General features: G+C 39.6%; 1 protein-coding gene across 6 annotated transcripts in view; it reads left to right on the forward strand.

Annotated features, from left to right (window-relative positions):
- Nucleotides 1-18,281, forward strand: part of utrn (utrophin) — a 231,614-nt gene that overhangs the window by 146,428 nt on the left and 66,905 nt on the right. For all 6 annotated transcript variants that reach the window (XM_056270677.1, XM_056270680.1, XM_056270678.1 and 3 more), the window contains 4 exons: nucleotides 7,789-7,918; nucleotides 14,228-14,496; nucleotides 15,141-15,287; nucleotides 17,027-17,105. In XM_056270677.1, coding sequence (XP_056126652.1) covers nucleotides 7,789-7,918; nucleotides 14,228-14,496; nucleotides 15,141-15,287; nucleotides 17,027-17,105 — 625 coding nt within the window. The remainder of the gene's footprint in view (nucleotides 1-7,788; nucleotides 7,919-14,227; nucleotides 14,497-15,140; nucleotides 15,288-17,026; nucleotides 17,106-18,281) is intronic.

The raw sequence follows: 18,281 nt of genomic DNA on the forward strand, positions 1-18,281 counted from the left end.
GATAGAGCACCCCAGAACACCAGATGGAAGTGAAAATGAATAATTTGTGTGAGGTCTGAGAGACTAAAAAGAGGCGAACACACTGTCTGTCTGAAAACGTCCAGCGGTAAAGACACTGAGCCAGTTAGAGAGACGCCTCAATCGGAATGACCTTTATCCCGAGATTAATTGAGGTCATTAGATGAAACGGAAACAGTGTCTTTTCCATTTTGAAAAGGTGATTTTCTAAGTACATTTTGATATTGAATTAAATATTGTTTTAATTGCATTGTGCAATCTCAGACTAAATTAATGTATGTTGCTTAATACATTAATAAATATATTTTGTGATATTGTTATGCCTTTAGAAAGGTAACAGGGTTGACACTTTAATTTAATTTACACAGTTTTCACATTTTAATTTGACATTACAAGCCTTGTGCTCAAGCTTGAAACTACGAAGGATAGAAGGATAATTTGATGCTGGGACTTCCATAAAATGCCCAGTTTTAAAGTACTGTATCTCTTGTCTATGAATCAAAATCATGGTAAAAGGGTTGACATTGAGCTCATCTCCTTCTGACAATGCAAGTAATATCAGATTTGATCAATCTTGCAAAAAAGGAAACATTCGATTTTTAACGTCCTCAAATATATATTTTTATTTTATTACTTTATTTTACGTTACCTTACCTTACCTTACCTTACCTTACCTTACCTTACCTTACCTTACTTTATTGCATTGGCTATTACCAAAATGATAATAACAGGTGTTGTGAACTTTTTTCTTCTAAAGTGTAGGAAACTCAGAAGCAAAGACCAGGAGACTCGGGTGTATCTTTTTGAGCAGGGTTCTTTATTGCTGTTGCATTGCTGTTGTCTGCTTCGTCCAAAAATCTTAGCCAAGTCTGACTTAACTAAAATACAGACTGTTCATATACCTTACAAGGGGGAGGAGTTACATAAAGATGGAGACACTCTGAAACAAAGCATGTAAATGAAGCACAGGATTCAGCTCGTTACCGGAAATTCCCCAGCCCTGATGTCATCAGCATAACAGTGTCATGTATAGACGGTAATCCAATCAGCCTGATTGTATCACCCACACCTTCACATTATCATAAAGCTTAATGGCGAGGAGTTACATCGAGGGGGAGCCACTCTGAAACAAAGCATGTAAATAAGGTATACAGGTTTAGGAACCTGCTCTTAGCCTGAGAGTGTTACCAATCCTAATCCAATCAGCATAACTACTCAAACTGAGCCAGGGGCTCCCAGAGCCATTAAAGACAAAGAGTCTCAGTAATCTGACCAGGACTGGCAGAATCTCTTGCTCATTTATACCTCAAATGGTAAATTCAGTTTACTAGACTTTCTCAGTTTATATACTATTGTACTGGAACCTATATTAAACATTTGAATAAATTTGTAATCCTACACAGGGTTGACAAATTTATCTGGGGACAAAAATGTCTTTTTTTTTTTTTTAACTAAAAGCTCATAAGACAGCTCATATTTACACAAATGTATATGAAAAGCACAATTAGCACCTGTTTTGTAAAATTAACCTGCAAATAAATATATATGTCTGTTAGACCATTATTACATGAAAATGTTCCTCTTAGCTGGTGTATAACACTAGTTTCTCTCCCTTTCATAGTTATTGAATGTGTATCTTCGTGTGGTGGGTTTCTGTTAGCATATTCATTTATGTAATTTTACCCACGCAGCATTCATTTGATTATTAGCGATAAAGTTTAAGGAGTACTTGAGGACAGTTCCTCTGAACTCCCTCATCTTTTTGTCTCAGTGATGGTGTTTATTAATCATACATCTAATTATCCAATAGAAAAGCCACCTTTATTGCAGCCATAATTAAAACTATCAATCACCGTTTAGGAAAGTCCTCTATAAAACTGAGAGTGGGAAACTGTGTGTTATTCTTAGTTTTAGTGATAAAGGGTGTAATGCTAAAAAGCTTTTTACTGTAATAAGGACAAATGACTTATGTAATATCAGAGACAATTTTTATCGACCTTTTAATGGAATAATTCACACTGAAATTCTGAAAATGAAAATCGTCATTTACCCTCATAGCCGAATGCCCAAGCTGCTCTTTATCCATACAGTGACCATGGGCTGGCAACCTCCAGAAAGGGCAAAAAAAAAGGGCATAAAAAATGTGGCAAAAAATGTGGCATAAAAGTAGTTCATAAGCCTCTTGCTATTTAGTCCTCTGAATATGATAGTTTAATGCACAGAACAGACTGAAATTTATATGCACGCAGTTTCTAATTTTTTATGAAACTCTTATATAACCACTATCATGCTGCATTAGTCACATCACTGTAACAGTCTGGGCACACAAGAAGAGAAATAATGTTGGAAAAAGTTTGAAAGTGTCTTTGCACTGATTGCTGTTAATGGCAACATCTGTGTGATTTATCCTGATCATTTGGGTCTTGAATCCCTTGGCTGATTAAAGCCGCCCGAGGCCTCAGACTTTTCTCTGACCTGCGAGAGGAAAGAATGACCTCACTGTGACTAATACAAATTCACTTACGATTCACTCTGAAGATCCTTTTATGCAGGCAGTAAAGAGATGAAAGACACTTAAAGACCCACTGAAGTGCCTTGGAACGCGCAGCTTGGTTTGATGCGTTGACATAATTTCCACTGAAACAGGAAGCTAAGGCGGGACATATTAAATGGCTCCTCCCCCTTTTCAAATAGCCAATAGCGGTTAGTTTACCTCACAGACTGCAGGTCGTACTTGACAGCACCATGGAAGCGAATCCGAGCGCTGGTGATACGGTGGATTCAATAGTAGACGTGTGAATAAATTCTAGACATTTCATTCTTAACCAACATTCAGTTGGAAAACGGAAAACTCGAGTGTTTGAGCAAACGAACACACACTCCAACACATATTGCTCTGTGACGTGTCAACGGTCGCTTTGGCCAGGTGGTATTTATCGCACAGGGGGCGGAGCTTTAGATTCTAGAGAGCATTTGATTGGACAGAAGCTGAAATCCGCGGTGATGTCATAAAAATCTGTCATCCATTTCAGCGGAAGTGAGAGACTGTAAGTTTTGAATGCTTATATCTCCTAAATGCAAATTTTGTCTTTTTTTTTTTTGGAACACACCAGCTTATTCATAACCTTCAGGCTAACATATTCATTCTAAAAGCTAAAAAAACCCGTACATTTTGCTTTCAGGGGGCCTTTACGAGTTCGGCCTCAGCCTGTTGAGAGGTGGGCTGTACGTTTTTATCTGTTTTTATATTCTTTATTTGCTGCTCGAGTATTGATTACAATTTACACATTGTTAAATGGATTGGAAAGTCATTACCTGATATTTTCAGCACAGCACAAATTCTCCAACATTGCAAATGCTTCTGTCTTTCATGATTTGATTTGTACTCAAACCCTTTGCCCTCTGTGTGCTCCTCCTGAAAGAAGCTATTCAGAAAAAGCCTATTGTCCAACTATTTCGAAATATGGCTTGACTTTTTACAAGTACACCCAATGAATTTTAACTCCCTTGGGCTTTGGCTTCTTTGCCATGGTGTTAAAAGCTTCATGTCTTTGCGCAAGAAAGAAGTATGAAGTTGAACAAGAGCATTTGAAAACATCTCAACACTTTTAAGCTCGTATATGAACTTCTCATGAGGTCTTGAAAGCAGCAAAAAAAATATTTCCGCCTGGAAATGTAATTCTGATACTTTTAAATAACACATTTTTGTTCAGATGACTCAATATAAATGCTTTAAACCTCCAACTGTGTGTGCTTTAGTAAAGACGCGTTTTCTGTTTGTTTCAAAACTAGCGAAATCGTTTTCTTCGGTAATCGACAGCAGGCCACAAATGATTCAATAACATGCACAGATAGTTCACTGAGGGTGACATTATTCTAAATTGGGGAGAGCAGCGCTGAGGTAATTATTGTTGCTATGACGCTGTTTGTTGCTATAGCGATAAATGGCACTTTGGCATAATTCCAGCATCTTAGCCCTGAGCTTCAGTCAAGGGCAAGACGCTGCTACAACTGACAGACACTACAGTCTCTCGCTCTCTCTTTACATTCATCGTCCCAGCCATTAGAGTGCTTGTTTGGGAGTCTTTCAGAGGCGTTCAGGATGTGTCGAGTAGTTTGCCATTTGATGGTTTTGAATGGTCCTTCACTCTCGCCACTGAAGTTACTCATTATGTGCCATTTAGGACTGTGAATTTTAGGAGTGTGCTTTTGTGTTTGGCTGTTTGAGTCCGTCAGAAGTGTTGTAAGTGCTCAGGAAGAGCGCTGATGATAGTGATGCTTTTTTGGCTTTAAAAGTGGAAACTCGTCATCTTAGTGAAAGAGGAAATGAAAGAGCTATCCGTTTATTTTGTTTTGTTTACTAAAACATGTTTCAGCTATATAAGCGCCAAGCGGTCATGAACTGATTTTAGCCTCTGATTTGAACCCTCTGTTTGAAGGGGCGTGTCTGTGAGGCTTCAGTGTAAACGCCCACTGCTGTGATTGGCTGACCGCTTTGCATATAAAATAGCTAGTATTACATGTTTAACTCTCTCAAAAACTACTATTACAGTTCTCAAGGTTTACTAATCGTGAAAAGTGTATCTATAGCATTATATTTAGATGGTGGCATGAAAGGTTGCAGCGATGATGAGCATGTAGCCGATCACAGACATGTTGAGCGCGTGAATGCAGTGATCTCGTCATTACAATTCGATTTCTGCACTCACGAATGCTTTCATCATAACTAACAGTGCAAACACAATGAGAGATTCGTTGATTATAACGGGAGTTTTGGCAACATTATGCACTCTTCAAAGGCATGTTTATCTGTTAGTTGCTCGATTCAGTGTTAGCGTCACGTCTGTTAATTACCCACCACTGCTTGTCGTGCTCGAATCAGTGGGCGGGGCTACTGACCTTTAGGGTTCGTGATGTCACCAGCCCGGGAAGAAGCTTGTTGTAGTCCCTACCAGCCATTTGTTGTAGTCCTTAAAAAGCGGATTCTGTAAAAGAAAATATCTCCCTTTGCTTTGAACTTTGAGCATCGTAACTTTGCAGATTTTTGTTTATGCTCAAACAGCAACATTACACACTAACTAAAGTTAAAAAAGTGAAATGATAATCAAGGATTATCATTTCATTCACCCAAAAATCGATTTGTTCCCCCCGATTTTTTAATTCACCCAAATTCACCTTTAATTCACCCAAACTTTAAGACATCGTTCCCCGCCATTGATGTAAATTTCCTGCTTTCCGTGTTTTTACTGTTATACGGTAGGGGGCGCTATTAGACATCTTCTGAAACAGTACTGAATCTCCTGATTAAAACAGAAGTGAAGAAGCAGAAGGAAGTGATAGCATATGTAAGCAGATGCATAAAATAATACAATCATCAACATTAAACAGCATATAAATCAAAACGGCCTAATGTTACTCCAAATGGTCCTTTTTTTAATGAAACTGACCCACATTCAAGTGTTGATCAACAAAGAATGCATGAAGCAAGAATAAAACAGGGTTTTTGTTTTTTTTAAAGCAGAGGCTCTGTTCTTTCTTTTGATATAAAGCATGTTCAGATATTCATACAAAAAATATATATTCTGGGGGCCGTGAAACTTTTGCGAAAATGATCAAAAATGCTGCAGCTGGATGGCAACTTTATTTTTCAAAAACGCTGGTGGGAAAAGAGCTAAAAGATGAACTCTTTATGAACTTGAAGCTTAAAAGTGTTGCATTGACTTTCAGTGGTAGAACTGAAAACTCCTAGGTTACATATAAATATATATAAATATACATTTATATATGTATTCTGTGTGTTTTCTCTTATGGGTTTGGAACAAGTGTGAGTACTTTTACGGTGTCTTTATGAAGCTTAAGTTTTGGTCTCTTTATAATCTTTTTGAAGGTTTGGTTTTGTGGACTTTCAATGGATGGTCAAAAATGATGAGAGAATATAAAACATATCTTCATTTGGGATTCGAAAATGAACAAAGGTCGTCTGGGTTGGACAGGCGGGTGAGCAAACGATGACCCTTTAATAAGCGTTTACACCGTGTCATTTATCGTTGGGGCTTTCAGTGAACAGAAAATGCAGAAAAGAAAAGCATGATAAACTTAAGGAGTGTTGCAATTTTCACGGTTGCAAGGCCAATCACAGCTTGACACAACAATAGTGAGTTCAGTTGTGTGTGTATTTTCTGTTTAATGCTGCCATAGCTGAAACACTGAGAAAACAATATAGGTGATATTCAGTAGTTTACTCCCTTATCTCTGTTGACTAATAGGGAAACACAGTTTATCCAGTTATCAAGCTGCACATACTCAAATGTGATGTCCTTCTTTGACCTCATATGAGCCTCTTTGTCCATCTTGCTCTAATCTTTATTGTTCTTTAATATGGGCCCTGAACGTCTCAGTAATGCTGTTTAATGGTCCGCTCCTCTTCCTCCCTCTCCTCATCCGGGCCTCTAATGGCGTTCGCTAGGTTTACTGTAGCAGGATGTAATTAAAAGGCTTATCGCTTCCTCCGGCTCTGTTTAACGACCGTGTGCAATGGTGCCGTGACCCTGCTCTCCAGTCGAGCCTTAGGGGCCCAACTATCAGAGGAATGGTAATCCAGTTTCCCTCTCCGCTGAGATTTGGCTATTCATTTAAGTGTGTGTGTGTGTGTGTTTGTGTGTGTACAGAAGTCGTGAAGCTCCCCGAAGGCAGGAATTAGTTGTGTCTGAGTTAGGGAACGGCTATTAGTTTGGCTAATTTGCGTGCGCCCCTGCAGAAATGCCTAGTTTGACCTCCGAGATTGTGCTTGCAATTGCACTTCAGTGTCCGTTTTTATACGTGCACCCTATCAATCTTTCTCTGCCCTCATTCTCACCTTTTCTTGATCTCTTTGTTGCTTTTTCATCTTGCTTTCACTGATCTCACACACAAACACACACTTTTTCTTTCTCTCGGTCTCTTCGGATGGAGCGCTTGCTTGCATGAGAAATGATATAACATCAAATAATGACAGACATAATAGAAGGAAAAGCCTGATTAAAAAAGAGTTCATGAAGAGGAAACCAAAAGTAGTCTGGCATAATCTTTCACTTCACTGATCATTAATATATCTGTCTCTTTTGATCTATCTACTGTACGTATCTGTCTGTCGTTCTAGTTCTCTGTCTGTCTGTATATGTATGTATTAATCTATCTACTATCAAATTCTAAATTGCTTTATTGGCATGTCTGTAAATAATACAATATTGCCAGAACACATAGAATAATGCTTACAATATGCTTAGAATACATAGAATAATAGTAAGAAGATCAAAATAATAAAATATTATAATATAATTTAAATAAACAGTGTAACAAATTAGAACTTGTGAACATTTGATACCACAGTGTTTTTACATACACACACACACACACACACATTACCGAGGGTCACTGTGGTGGACAGTAGGGGAACACACTGAGGTCGGACTCAATACACACACGTTCACCTTCTGTCTGTCCGTCTAAGAATGTCCTCAACTAGTTCAGGGAACTTTGATTCATCTGTAGTTGAGATGTGGTTTGTTGTGAAAAATCAGTTTCTTCATGCTGTTACTAATCTGTTTCTCTTTGTAGTTCATCCATCCATCTGTCTTTCTATCTCTTTGTTGATTGGTCGACTGTTTTCCTAATTGTTTTTCCCACTAGATTTTTTATTATTCCTGTCCTGCTGTTTTCCACGATCAAGCTCCATTAATGACAGTATTGATTGACGGGTTGTAATGTGATGTTTCTGGTTTGTGTTTTCAGGCTCTGAGGGCGGAGCTTATGGAGCGTGAGCATTTAGTACTCAGCTCATTGGATCAGGCACACATGTTTCTTGCCGAACAGCCAATCGAAGGACCCGAAGAGCCACGCAAGAACCTGCAACCCAAAACTGGTGAGAGCCCATTATTTCTTTTGTCCTGCCATCCTCCCAGATGTGTAATGATAGAGAGAAAAGAAAGAGAAAAGGGATAAAATGCACAAGTCTTGATTTATACCATGAATAACGTGAGTTTTGATCCATGTGCTCTATGAGGCAAGGAGAGAGTAACTTTTACAATTACGATTGCTCTTAAAAATACCTCTGCAAAAGGACGACTTGAGAAACTTAGTCCAGTATGAGAACATCACACACACACACACACACATAGACCAGCGGAGTTTATTTTGACACTCTCTAAGGGATGCTCTTTGATGTAAGTGACTCTCTGATAAGTCGGACACCTCCTGTCAACACGCTCTTAACTGCGGTATCTGATGTCTGGGAAGATCCCCAGCTCTCTGGACACTTCCTCTGGGACCCGCTTGAAAAGCTAATTTAGGACAAACATCAGATAGAAGTCATCAGATGGAAGAAGAGTGTGTGAGAGTACGTACGCATGCGCACGGATTCCAGCAAGCGTTTAGGAGGAGTGTGCGAATGCCCGCACTGAAACCGGGTTAATTGGCAGATCAGAGACTGCAGGCTCTCTCCACTTTTCAACTTTCCTGAAGCTCAATGTTTCTTGTCTTTCAGAAAACGCCAAAGTCATCCAGAGCAGGACGTTTTTGCGAAGGCAAGCAGAACTATTACTGCTGCTCATTCTGAGAGTTAGGGATTTGAACAAACCATTAGGGCTGTCGTGGGCTAATGGTTAGCGAGGCTGACTGGTAACCCAAAGCTTGCTGGTTTGACTCCAGTACCGGCAGTAAATGACTGAGGTTCCCTTGAGCAAGGCTCCCAACCCCCAATCACTCGTAATGGCTGCCCACTGCTCTGGGTGTGTATCACAGTGTGTGTGTGTTCACTACTCTGCTCCTAATGTGTGTGCACTAACTTGGATGGGATAAATGCAGAGGGCAAATTCCGAGTTTGGGTTACCATACTTGGCCTTTATATGTCACTTTCACTTAAGTCTACATTTTAAACTTTGCTGCATAACTCGTCCTCAAATGTTTGTGCTACAGACATGAAGGACATCTCAAAGCCAAAGTCACACTAAGCCAGCTTCAAAGAACTAGTGATGACGTCAGCTCTTATCGGCTGCGTCTCGGCCAAAAAGCTGCACTCGAAAACACCGACTGTCAACTAGCATGATGTCCTTCATGTCTGTAGCACAAACATTTGAGGACGAGTTATGCAGCAAAGTTTAAAATGTAGACTTAAGTGAAAGTGACATATAAAGGCCAAGTATGGTAACCCAAACTCAGTCATTTACTGCATTTACTTTCATTTTATGGACAAAAACAGTTGAAACATTCTTCAGAATATCATCTTTTGTGCTTCACGGGATAAAGAAAGTTATTCAGTTTCCATTCGAGTTTAGAGTTCCATGGATTTACAATGGGAAGATATATAAAGAGCAGAAAAATACAAAGTCATGAAACTCTACATGGTGCGGGCTGACAGGTTCTTACTCAATCTGCCCGTGATCACATCATTCTCTATAGGCCACAGCTGATTGGTCCCTGCTGTTTCAGTAGCCGATGTGATTGCTGGTCAACCTTTATATACTTGGTCAGCATTTGCTGTAGCATCTTTCAGAAACCCTCCACCTTCCCCAGCTCCACCTGTATAGATCAGCTACGGGTGATTCACCTGAGCTATATTGTACAGCAGCGTGTCGTGGATGTATTGGCAGTTGTGTGTGCGTGTGTTTGACTGGAAGTATTATCAAACTAGGGAAAATTTTTCGTAAACAAACTAAGGCTGGGAGCAAAAAACAAATTATGCAATTTTAAAAATATATTTAATGCAAAGTAATTCTCTTCTTGAGCGCACATTAATGTTTCCCCCTCTTCCTCCGCGATTAATCAAGATTAGTTATAGCAAACTTTTAATGTATTAAGCTATTGTTCTTCTATTTAGTTAAAATTATTAATACATAATAATGTAAAATTATAAATTATTTTTACATTCACATTATTTTATAGTGATATTTATGTATATGTATATGCATTTTTTAATACATTTGTTTCACAGCCCTAAAATAACCATGGCTGTGTAGAACCTTTCAAATGAAAGTTTTGACATTTATGGAAGTCTTTTTCTATGTCATTTTGAGGGCGCAGATTCAGTGTGCCGCTTATTTAATATTTCTGCCACACATTTGCACATTTACACATTCACATTTACTCCTATTGATGTCAGCTGGGCTGAGAGGGGCAGTGTTTTCTGATCTCTCTCCGCATGCCTCCCTCCGAACACCTCGAGCGATCTCCCATCCCGAGTCCTTGAGCGATCTCCATCTTCTTTTATCCCTGCGATCAAAGCTAGAAGAGCAAGAGCAGCTAACAGAGATAAAATCATACACAACTAATGTTCACGCAAAGGCATGTTTTCCAAGTCGAACTGTATGTTTCCAAATGTAAAGCAATCTGTTCCGCAGTTCGTCGTCAAATGAGCATAAACAAGCCGCTGCGAAACCGTCACTTTCATTTCCATTCAACCCCTGGATCTTAATTGAATTTCAAACCTTTCCAGAAACGCTTGAACGCATTTGAATTGTAAATTAGTTCTCGCTTGGCTGAATCAGAGATATAAAGATGAAAGATAGAGGTGAGCATTTGTGGAATGGAGAAATCAGCCCTGCCGTTTGTGCTAAAGTGTCTTCTCACGTCCTCAAAAGAGCCGGGAAGCTGAATGAAAGAGCAGATGTTAATGCTGTAGACATGCCCTCGGCTCTCTCTAAATAGCCCAAACATCTGCCTCCTGTCGTCTGTAAACCCCCCTCTCTTCAGCTCATTAGCTGAGTGGACTCATTAGTAAACACTTTCTTAAGTGACCCCTCACTAAGCAATGTGGAAAAGTTAAAAAGCTGACGGGTCAAACTGTTGTCATATTGATAAATGTGAGATGCTCAAAACAGACCGTTTATATTACTCTGTTGGAAAACCTAGTAAGCTTCCCATTGGCGGCATTTTAGGGATCATATGCGTATCCCAAACGCAGAGACGGTTCCAGACAGTATGTGGTCAAATTATACTGCCTTCGAAAGGCCTTGTCCATTCATTTGAAAACGCATCTCTCTCTGTCCGTTTTGGCCTTCCTCCACATTGAGTATTTCTGACAACCAAGACGGCGCTTTTTTAAAAACGCTCTCCCAAGTGGATGAATTTGAAAACGTTGTTTTCGCTTTGCAGTGTGGACTGTGAAAACTGAGGTTTTGTGACGCATATTGTTCTCATAGATATCTATCTTTATACCGGCATTGTTGTGCCTGCTATATACTTTCATAGTGTTTCTAAAGATAAATGTTCCTATGTACAGTCTCCATATTGCATTGCTGCAAAGATGACTGAAAATGTACTCGCAATTGCTGTCCTGCGGTAAAACATGATGACGACTGTGTTTTAAAACATCAATATTTCAATCAATACCAAATCATTATCTTCCCTGGAACACACTTGTTCACATAGTGTTTTATTTCCAAGATCTAAGGTAAATTATTGTCACTTTTGTTATGGCTGTTTAACGCACAATGATATTGGAAAATAAAACTTTATACTTAGCTCATAATCAGTACATAAGGTTATCATTTTGATTGGACACAGGACATTTTTAGACCTGTAGATGGTTTGCTTTGTTCCAAAACAGGGACTTAAATTCTTTTTCTCCTTGGTTCGATTCGCTTATTCGCAATATTTCAAGACATGACTTGCATAAGCACATTTTGCCACGCGAGTAAAACTGTCTTCTCATTGATGAATCTGTTTATATTCTGGGATTCTTCTCATCAAGATGCAGACTAGCTTTTGTTACACACACACACACACACACATATTATATATATATATATATATATATATAAGCCTTGATTCCCACTCTATACCTATAATTTATCAGTTCGAGCTGGAATTAATCCTTCGTCAGGAGAGCATTCTTGCAGAGCACCTGTTTCTGAGAAGAGTAATCGCACATTTCAAGATGAAGAGGAGCGCTTTGGTTTTCAATAAGTAATGTGATAAACGATTACTAATGTGCTCACACACAGAATGAGACACTGCTTCCATTATGAATTATGATACAGCTTAGTTTAGGGGTCAGTTGGTTCAAATTGCTTTCTCACCATGACCACACCACTCTAGAGTTAGTTTTCAATCGGTTCAAGACTCACTAGTTCATGTCTCGAACCGATTATTTTGCAGATCTGAGTGTCCATGATTGTATATACCTTAACGAACCAAACTAAGGTAGAAAACGCACCATGTTCTGAAAACAAAAGAAGAAAAAAAACGGTGAAAAAATTGAGTCAGGTGTGAAAATGGCAGTAGTTTTATATGGATGCTAACTACAATGAAAAGTTTTAATAATGGCTCTAATTCAATGAGAATAGTGAAGTCTCGTTACAGAACATAAACCAGAACCTTATCGTCCATTGATGTGGATGTTAAAGTGCCCCTATTATGCTATTTTAAAGGTTCCTAACTTTTATTTCTGATTGGCTAGACTGTCCAGTCTGCTCTGATTGGTCAGATGGCCCAGTCTGTTGTGATTGGTCTACTCTGATTGGTCAGATGGCCCAGTCTGTTGTGATTGGTCTACTCTGATTGGTCAGATGGCCCAGTCTGTTGTGATTGGTCTACTCTGCTCTGATTGGTCAGATGGCCCAGTCTGTTGTGATTGGTCTACTCTGCTCTGATTGGTCAGATGGCCCAGTCTGTTGTGATTGGTCTACTCTGCTCTGATTGGTCAGATGGCCCAGTCTGCTGTGATTGGTCTACTCTGCTCTGATTGGTCAGATGGTCCAGTCTGTTGTGATTGGTCTACTCTGCTCTGATTGGTCAGATGGTCCAGTCTGTTGTGATTGGTCTACTCTGCTCTGATTGGTCAGATGGTCCAGTCTGTTGTGATTGGTCTACTCTGCTCTGATTGGTCAGATGGTCCAGTCTGTTGTGATTGGTCTACTCTGCTCTGATTGGCTAGACTGTCCAGTCTGCTGTGATTGGTCTACTCTGCTCTGATTGGTCAGATGGCCCAGTCTGTTGTGATTGGTCTACTCTGCTCTGATTGGTCAGATGGCCCAGTCTGTTGTGATTGGTCTACTCTGCTCTGATTGGTCAGATGGTCCAGTCTGTTGTGATTGGTCTACTCTGCTCTGATTGGTCAGATGGTCCAGTCTGTTGTGATTGGTCTACTCTGCTCTGATTGGTCAGATGGTCCAGTCTTTTGTGATTGGTCTACAGCGTACAGCACGACGAAAGCTAAACTACTATTACCATAACTGAACTTCAGCTCCGGAGGCTTCCTTAGTCCTCAGCGATTGTACACACTGTAAAGACATTAACAATGGCGTCGATTTTACCATATCAATCCGCGAGTCCAATAATGAAACATTGGAAGAACTAGTCATTCAACCCGAACCTCCATCGCAAGGACGAGTCGAGCAGGATGTTTCTCAGTGATTCACTACTCAGTTTGAGGTACATTGTGAGATGTTGTAAATGTAATTCCTCACCATCAGCATCAGCATTAACAAGTGTACGCCCATCAACAAACCAATGTGTATATTTCTAATGTATTGTGGTGCACATGCGGGAACTGTATCTATAACAGTGCATATGTTCGCCCAGCACTAACATGAATGACTGGTGTAACATTAAAGTTGGCAAAACAAATCTTGCTCCATCTATTATCTTTACTCAAAGTAGTAAGAGCAACAGATAATCTACAATAATAGCACTGAATTTAGCACTAATTTGCGACATGTACACAACACAAACCAGCTACAGTGTTTGAGGACGGGTCAAAATAGACGTTGTTCGTGGGCAGCCAATAAAAACCATTATGCAAATGTATGTCCGCATTGCTCACAGTTCACAGAAGTGAGACTGGAATTCCCAATGACTCGTATAGGCCGTTCAGAGTCGATTCTTCCTTTTGGGAGACAATAACTTTATTTATCTTACACTTTCGACTTTACAACTTTGCAGACCGTTTAGCTATATTTCACATTGCATGAAAGGTAATATTCGAAATGGGGCACTTTAATATAATTATTGCTAGTTATTTATATAGTCATCTTTGTTTGAATGGGCCTTTAGGCTCCTCTGTAGTTTAGAAGAGTTTGAGACAGAGCATCTGTATATGCTTTAGCGTTTCAGTGTTTAGCACTGTAAAATCCAAATGTACCTTTTTAGATCTTTTCAGAGAACTTGTCTAAAATGACGTCAACTGAAGTGAAGACGTAACTTGAATGGAGTTTGTGTCCGTGGTTTTCCTCAGAGCCGACCCCGGAGGAGAAGGCCCAGCAGGTGGCGAAGGCCATCCGTAAGCAGACCGCAGAGGTGGGTGAGCGCTGGGACAGGCTGATGGGACACGCGGGCACCTGGCAAGAGCAGGTGGAGAGAGCGCTAGATAAACTCCAGGACCTCCAGAGCTCCATGGACCAACTGGACCTGCGTCTAGCCCAGGCCGAGGAGCTCAAGGCAGGATGGCAACCCGTGGGAGACCTTCTCATAGATTCCCTACAGGATCACATCGAAAGGACAACGGTGAGCTCATCACTGTGCTTATTCCCGACTGTGGCCTGTATCCAGTGGACGATGAGTCCAGGCCGAGCTCCTTAATCGCTAGGGATGAGATCAGAAAAAGTTCAGCCAAGTCATCATGGCGTATTAAAGGAATAATTGGTACAATTCTGTCATCAGTCTCACTTCATTCCAAACCTGTATGTCTGTCTTTCTTCTTTGAAGAATAACAGATGATGTTTATCTGGATGCTTCTCTACACTAACAATACCGTGAACTGGGGGTTGTCAGGCTCCTTTTTTCTAGTCTTTTTTCACTTCCATTGTGTGGAAAAGAGCCATGTGAACATCCAGTTTAACATCTCCATCTTAACATATTCCATGAAAGAAACATAATCGTTTGGGTTTGTAAGAACACACTGGTAGGGTAAATTGTGACAGAACTTCCTTTTTTTGTGAACTGTTCCTTTAACAATTATTCTAATCAATCATTTTCCTGCCTAAAGCAATTTTTGTGTGTAGTTTTGTCATAAAATGACGCTTTTACACCTCTCACACATGGTGTGAGTCATTTCCAAAGGCTCCGGCGGGTGATTTCTTTAAATGTGTGTTTGTGCGATATGCAGAGATAAAGCTGGTGATGTGATTGTGGTAATGTGTGTGTCTCAGGCGTTCCGTGAGGAGACTGCTCCTCTGAAGCAGGACGTTCGAGCTGTGAATGATCTGGCAGGTCAGCTGACCCCACTGGACGTCCAGCTGTCCTCCACCACCAGCCGCCAGTTAGACAACCTCAACATGCGCTGGAAACTACTGCAGGTCCTCTGCCTACGCCTTACACTCTTTCCTTCACAGGTCTTTTACTCGTCCTTTTAATTTCCCTTTCCTGCCTGTTCCTCTGCATACTCTTTTCTTGTTTCCTTTCCTGCCTTGTCCTGTTCCTTTCATGCAGGTCCTCTGCATACTCCCCTCTCTTTTCTTTTACTTCCTTTTTCTTTTCCATTTCCTGTCTGTTTTCTTCCATTTCTTTTTTTTCTTGCCTTTTCTATTCTTTCCTTTTTTTGTCCTTCCTCTTTCTGTACCTTTGCATGCAAGTCCTCTTCATGCTCCTATCATTTTCCTGTTTCTTATTTCCCTTCCTCTTCATTTACTTTTCTCTTACTTTCCTCTTTCTAATCCTTCATGCAAGTACTCTACATAGTCCTATCCTTCATTCTTTCCTTTCCTTTCCTTTCCTTTCCTTTCCTTTCCTTTCCTTTCCTTTCCTTTCCTTTCCTTTCCTTTCATTTCCTTTCCTTTCCTTTCCTTTCCCATCCTGTTCCTGTCATGCAGGTCCTCTGCATACTTCTTTTTTTCTTTTTTTCCTTTCCTTTCATTTCATTTCATTTCCTTTAATTTCATTTCCTGTCCTGTCCTTTCATTTCATTTCCTTTCCTGTCCTTTCATTTCATTTCATTTCATTTCCTTTCATTTCCTTTCCTTTAATTTCATTTCATTTCATTTCATTTCATTTCATTTCCTGTCCTGTCCTTTCATTTCATTTCATTTCATTTCATTTATTTAATTTCATTTCATTTCATTTCATTTCATTTTCTGTCTTTTCCTTTCATTTCATTTCCTGTCATTTCATTTCATTTCCTGTCCTTTCATTTCATTTCATTTCCTTTCCTTTCCTTTAATTTCATTTCCTTTCATTTCATTTCATTTAATTTCATTTAATTTCATTTAATTTCATTTCCTGTCATTTCATTTCCTTTCCTTTCCTTTCATTTTATTTCATTTCATTTCATTTCATTTCCTGTCCTTTCATTTAATTTCATTTACTTTCCTTTCATTTCATTTCCTTTCCTTTCATTTAATTTAATTTCATTTCATTTCATTTCATTTCATTTTTCATTTCCTTTCATTTCCTTTCATTTCATTTTTCCTTTCATTTCCTTTCATTTCCTTTCATTTCCTTTCATTTCATTTCATTTCATTTCATTTCATTTCATTTCATTTCATTTCATTTATTTCATTTCATTTCATTTCATTTCATTTCATTTCATTTCATTTCATTTCATTTCATTTCATTTCATTTCATTTCATTTCATTTCATTTCATTTCATTTCATTTCATTTCATTTCATTTCCTGTCCTGTCCTGTCCTGTCCTGTCCTGTCCTGTTCCTTTCATGCAGGTCCTCTGCATACTACTTCTTTTCTTTTCTCTCATTCACTGTTTCCTTCCATTTATTTTCCCTTTTTCTTTCTTATTTCTTATAAATAGCCTTATAATTCTTGTAATTAGCCCAGTCTGTGTGTATGGGAGTGTATGCTGTTCTCAATAGAGTCATTGGTGTGTGTGTGTGTGTGTGTGTTTGTTTGAGCTGTGATGAGACCATATTTGTTTTCCACAGGATCTCTTTCAAACACTCACTGAGACTGCTCAACAGTGTGTCTGTTCATTACTGTCTTTCAAATGCTGAGTTTTGTACCCTGCTGTGAGTGTGTGGATGCATTTTTCCAGCATGTTTGTGATACTTATCCAACTTATCTTTTTCTCTCTGTCTCTCTCCAGGCGTCTGTAGAGGACAGGTTGAAGCTCCTACGGGAAGCACACAGGGATTTTGGACCTTCCTCTCAACACTTCTTATCCAGTGAGTCACTAACCCACATTTAAACAGTACAAACATATGAATACATTCACACAATCATGTCAACGTTATGTTGCTATTCTTCAACCCTGCCTAAAAAGTGACTGGTTCTTGCATTAATACATAAATATAACTATCCCTTTAAAAAGACCTGCATGAATTTCCAATGGTTAGTGCTAGTTTAGTGCTGGTCTAGTTGTTGGTCTTTTCAGAAGATGTTGCTTATACTTACTGTTAGTAATATTATCAAACCCCTAAACCATAGGTCGGCAACCCGCGGCTCTAGAAGCGCCGCCCTAGTGGCTCCCTGGAGCTTTTTCAAAAATTTGAAAATGGAAAAAATATATTTTGTTTTAATATAATTTCTGTAGGAGGAAAAACATGACAAATATTCTTAAAGTTTTTCAACGTTGTAAAAATGTGTATAATAAATATTTCATTTCAACATTTCTGTCAACGAAGAATTTACGTCATAGACTGTGACACACGTGTCTGTCAGATCGGCGTGATGCCAGACCGGTGGCTGACAAACAAACTGGTGGGTGTGTCATGGGCCATGGATTCCAAGGGGAAAAAGAGAAAGATAGCTGAGCACTCCCAACGCACTCTAGTGCGGCGCGGGACTAGATTTGATGGCCGAGTGCGAGCGCGGGCGCGTGCGGTAATGCACTCACTCTACTAAAACAAAATAGAAACGATTTACAGGCCAGAATTTCTATTCATAACGTGTTTGCAGCGTTGAGCGATATAGCCAATCACAGACATATGTGTTGATTTCTTGAACGCAATGGCCAATCAGAAGCATTTAAGATATACTCCCCTCACCGCTCAAAACTGACGTTTTTGTTCAGTGCTGAATTCTGTATGCTGGCTAGGGTTGCCAACCGTTCCGTATAATACGGAATCGTTCCGTATTTGACACATAAAAGGCTTGTTCCGTATTGAGCTGATACGGAACGCACTTTGTTCCGTATTTTTGAGAATCAATTCAGTGCAAATCCATGACAGACGCATAGCTTCCGATATATATGTCAGACAGACTATGATGAATGAACGAAGACCCGCTGCTATAATGGCAAATTCGGGGACTTGGCGCCCCCTTGACGGGCTGACGTGTAATGACGTAGAGTTGGCTCATTGGTCGCACGTCAGAGGCGCCCGCGCCATTGGATGTGCAGT

Source organism: Rhinichthys klamathensis, unplaced genomic scaffold (assembly GCF_029890125.1).
Source record: "Rhinichthys klamathensis goyatoka isolate OS25496 unplaced genomic scaffold, OSU_Roscu_1.1 h1tg000305l_1, whole genome shotgun sequence".
Taxonomy (NCBI): domain Eukaryota; kingdom Metazoa; phylum Chordata; class Actinopteri; order Cypriniformes; family Leuciscidae; genus Rhinichthys; species Rhinichthys klamathensis.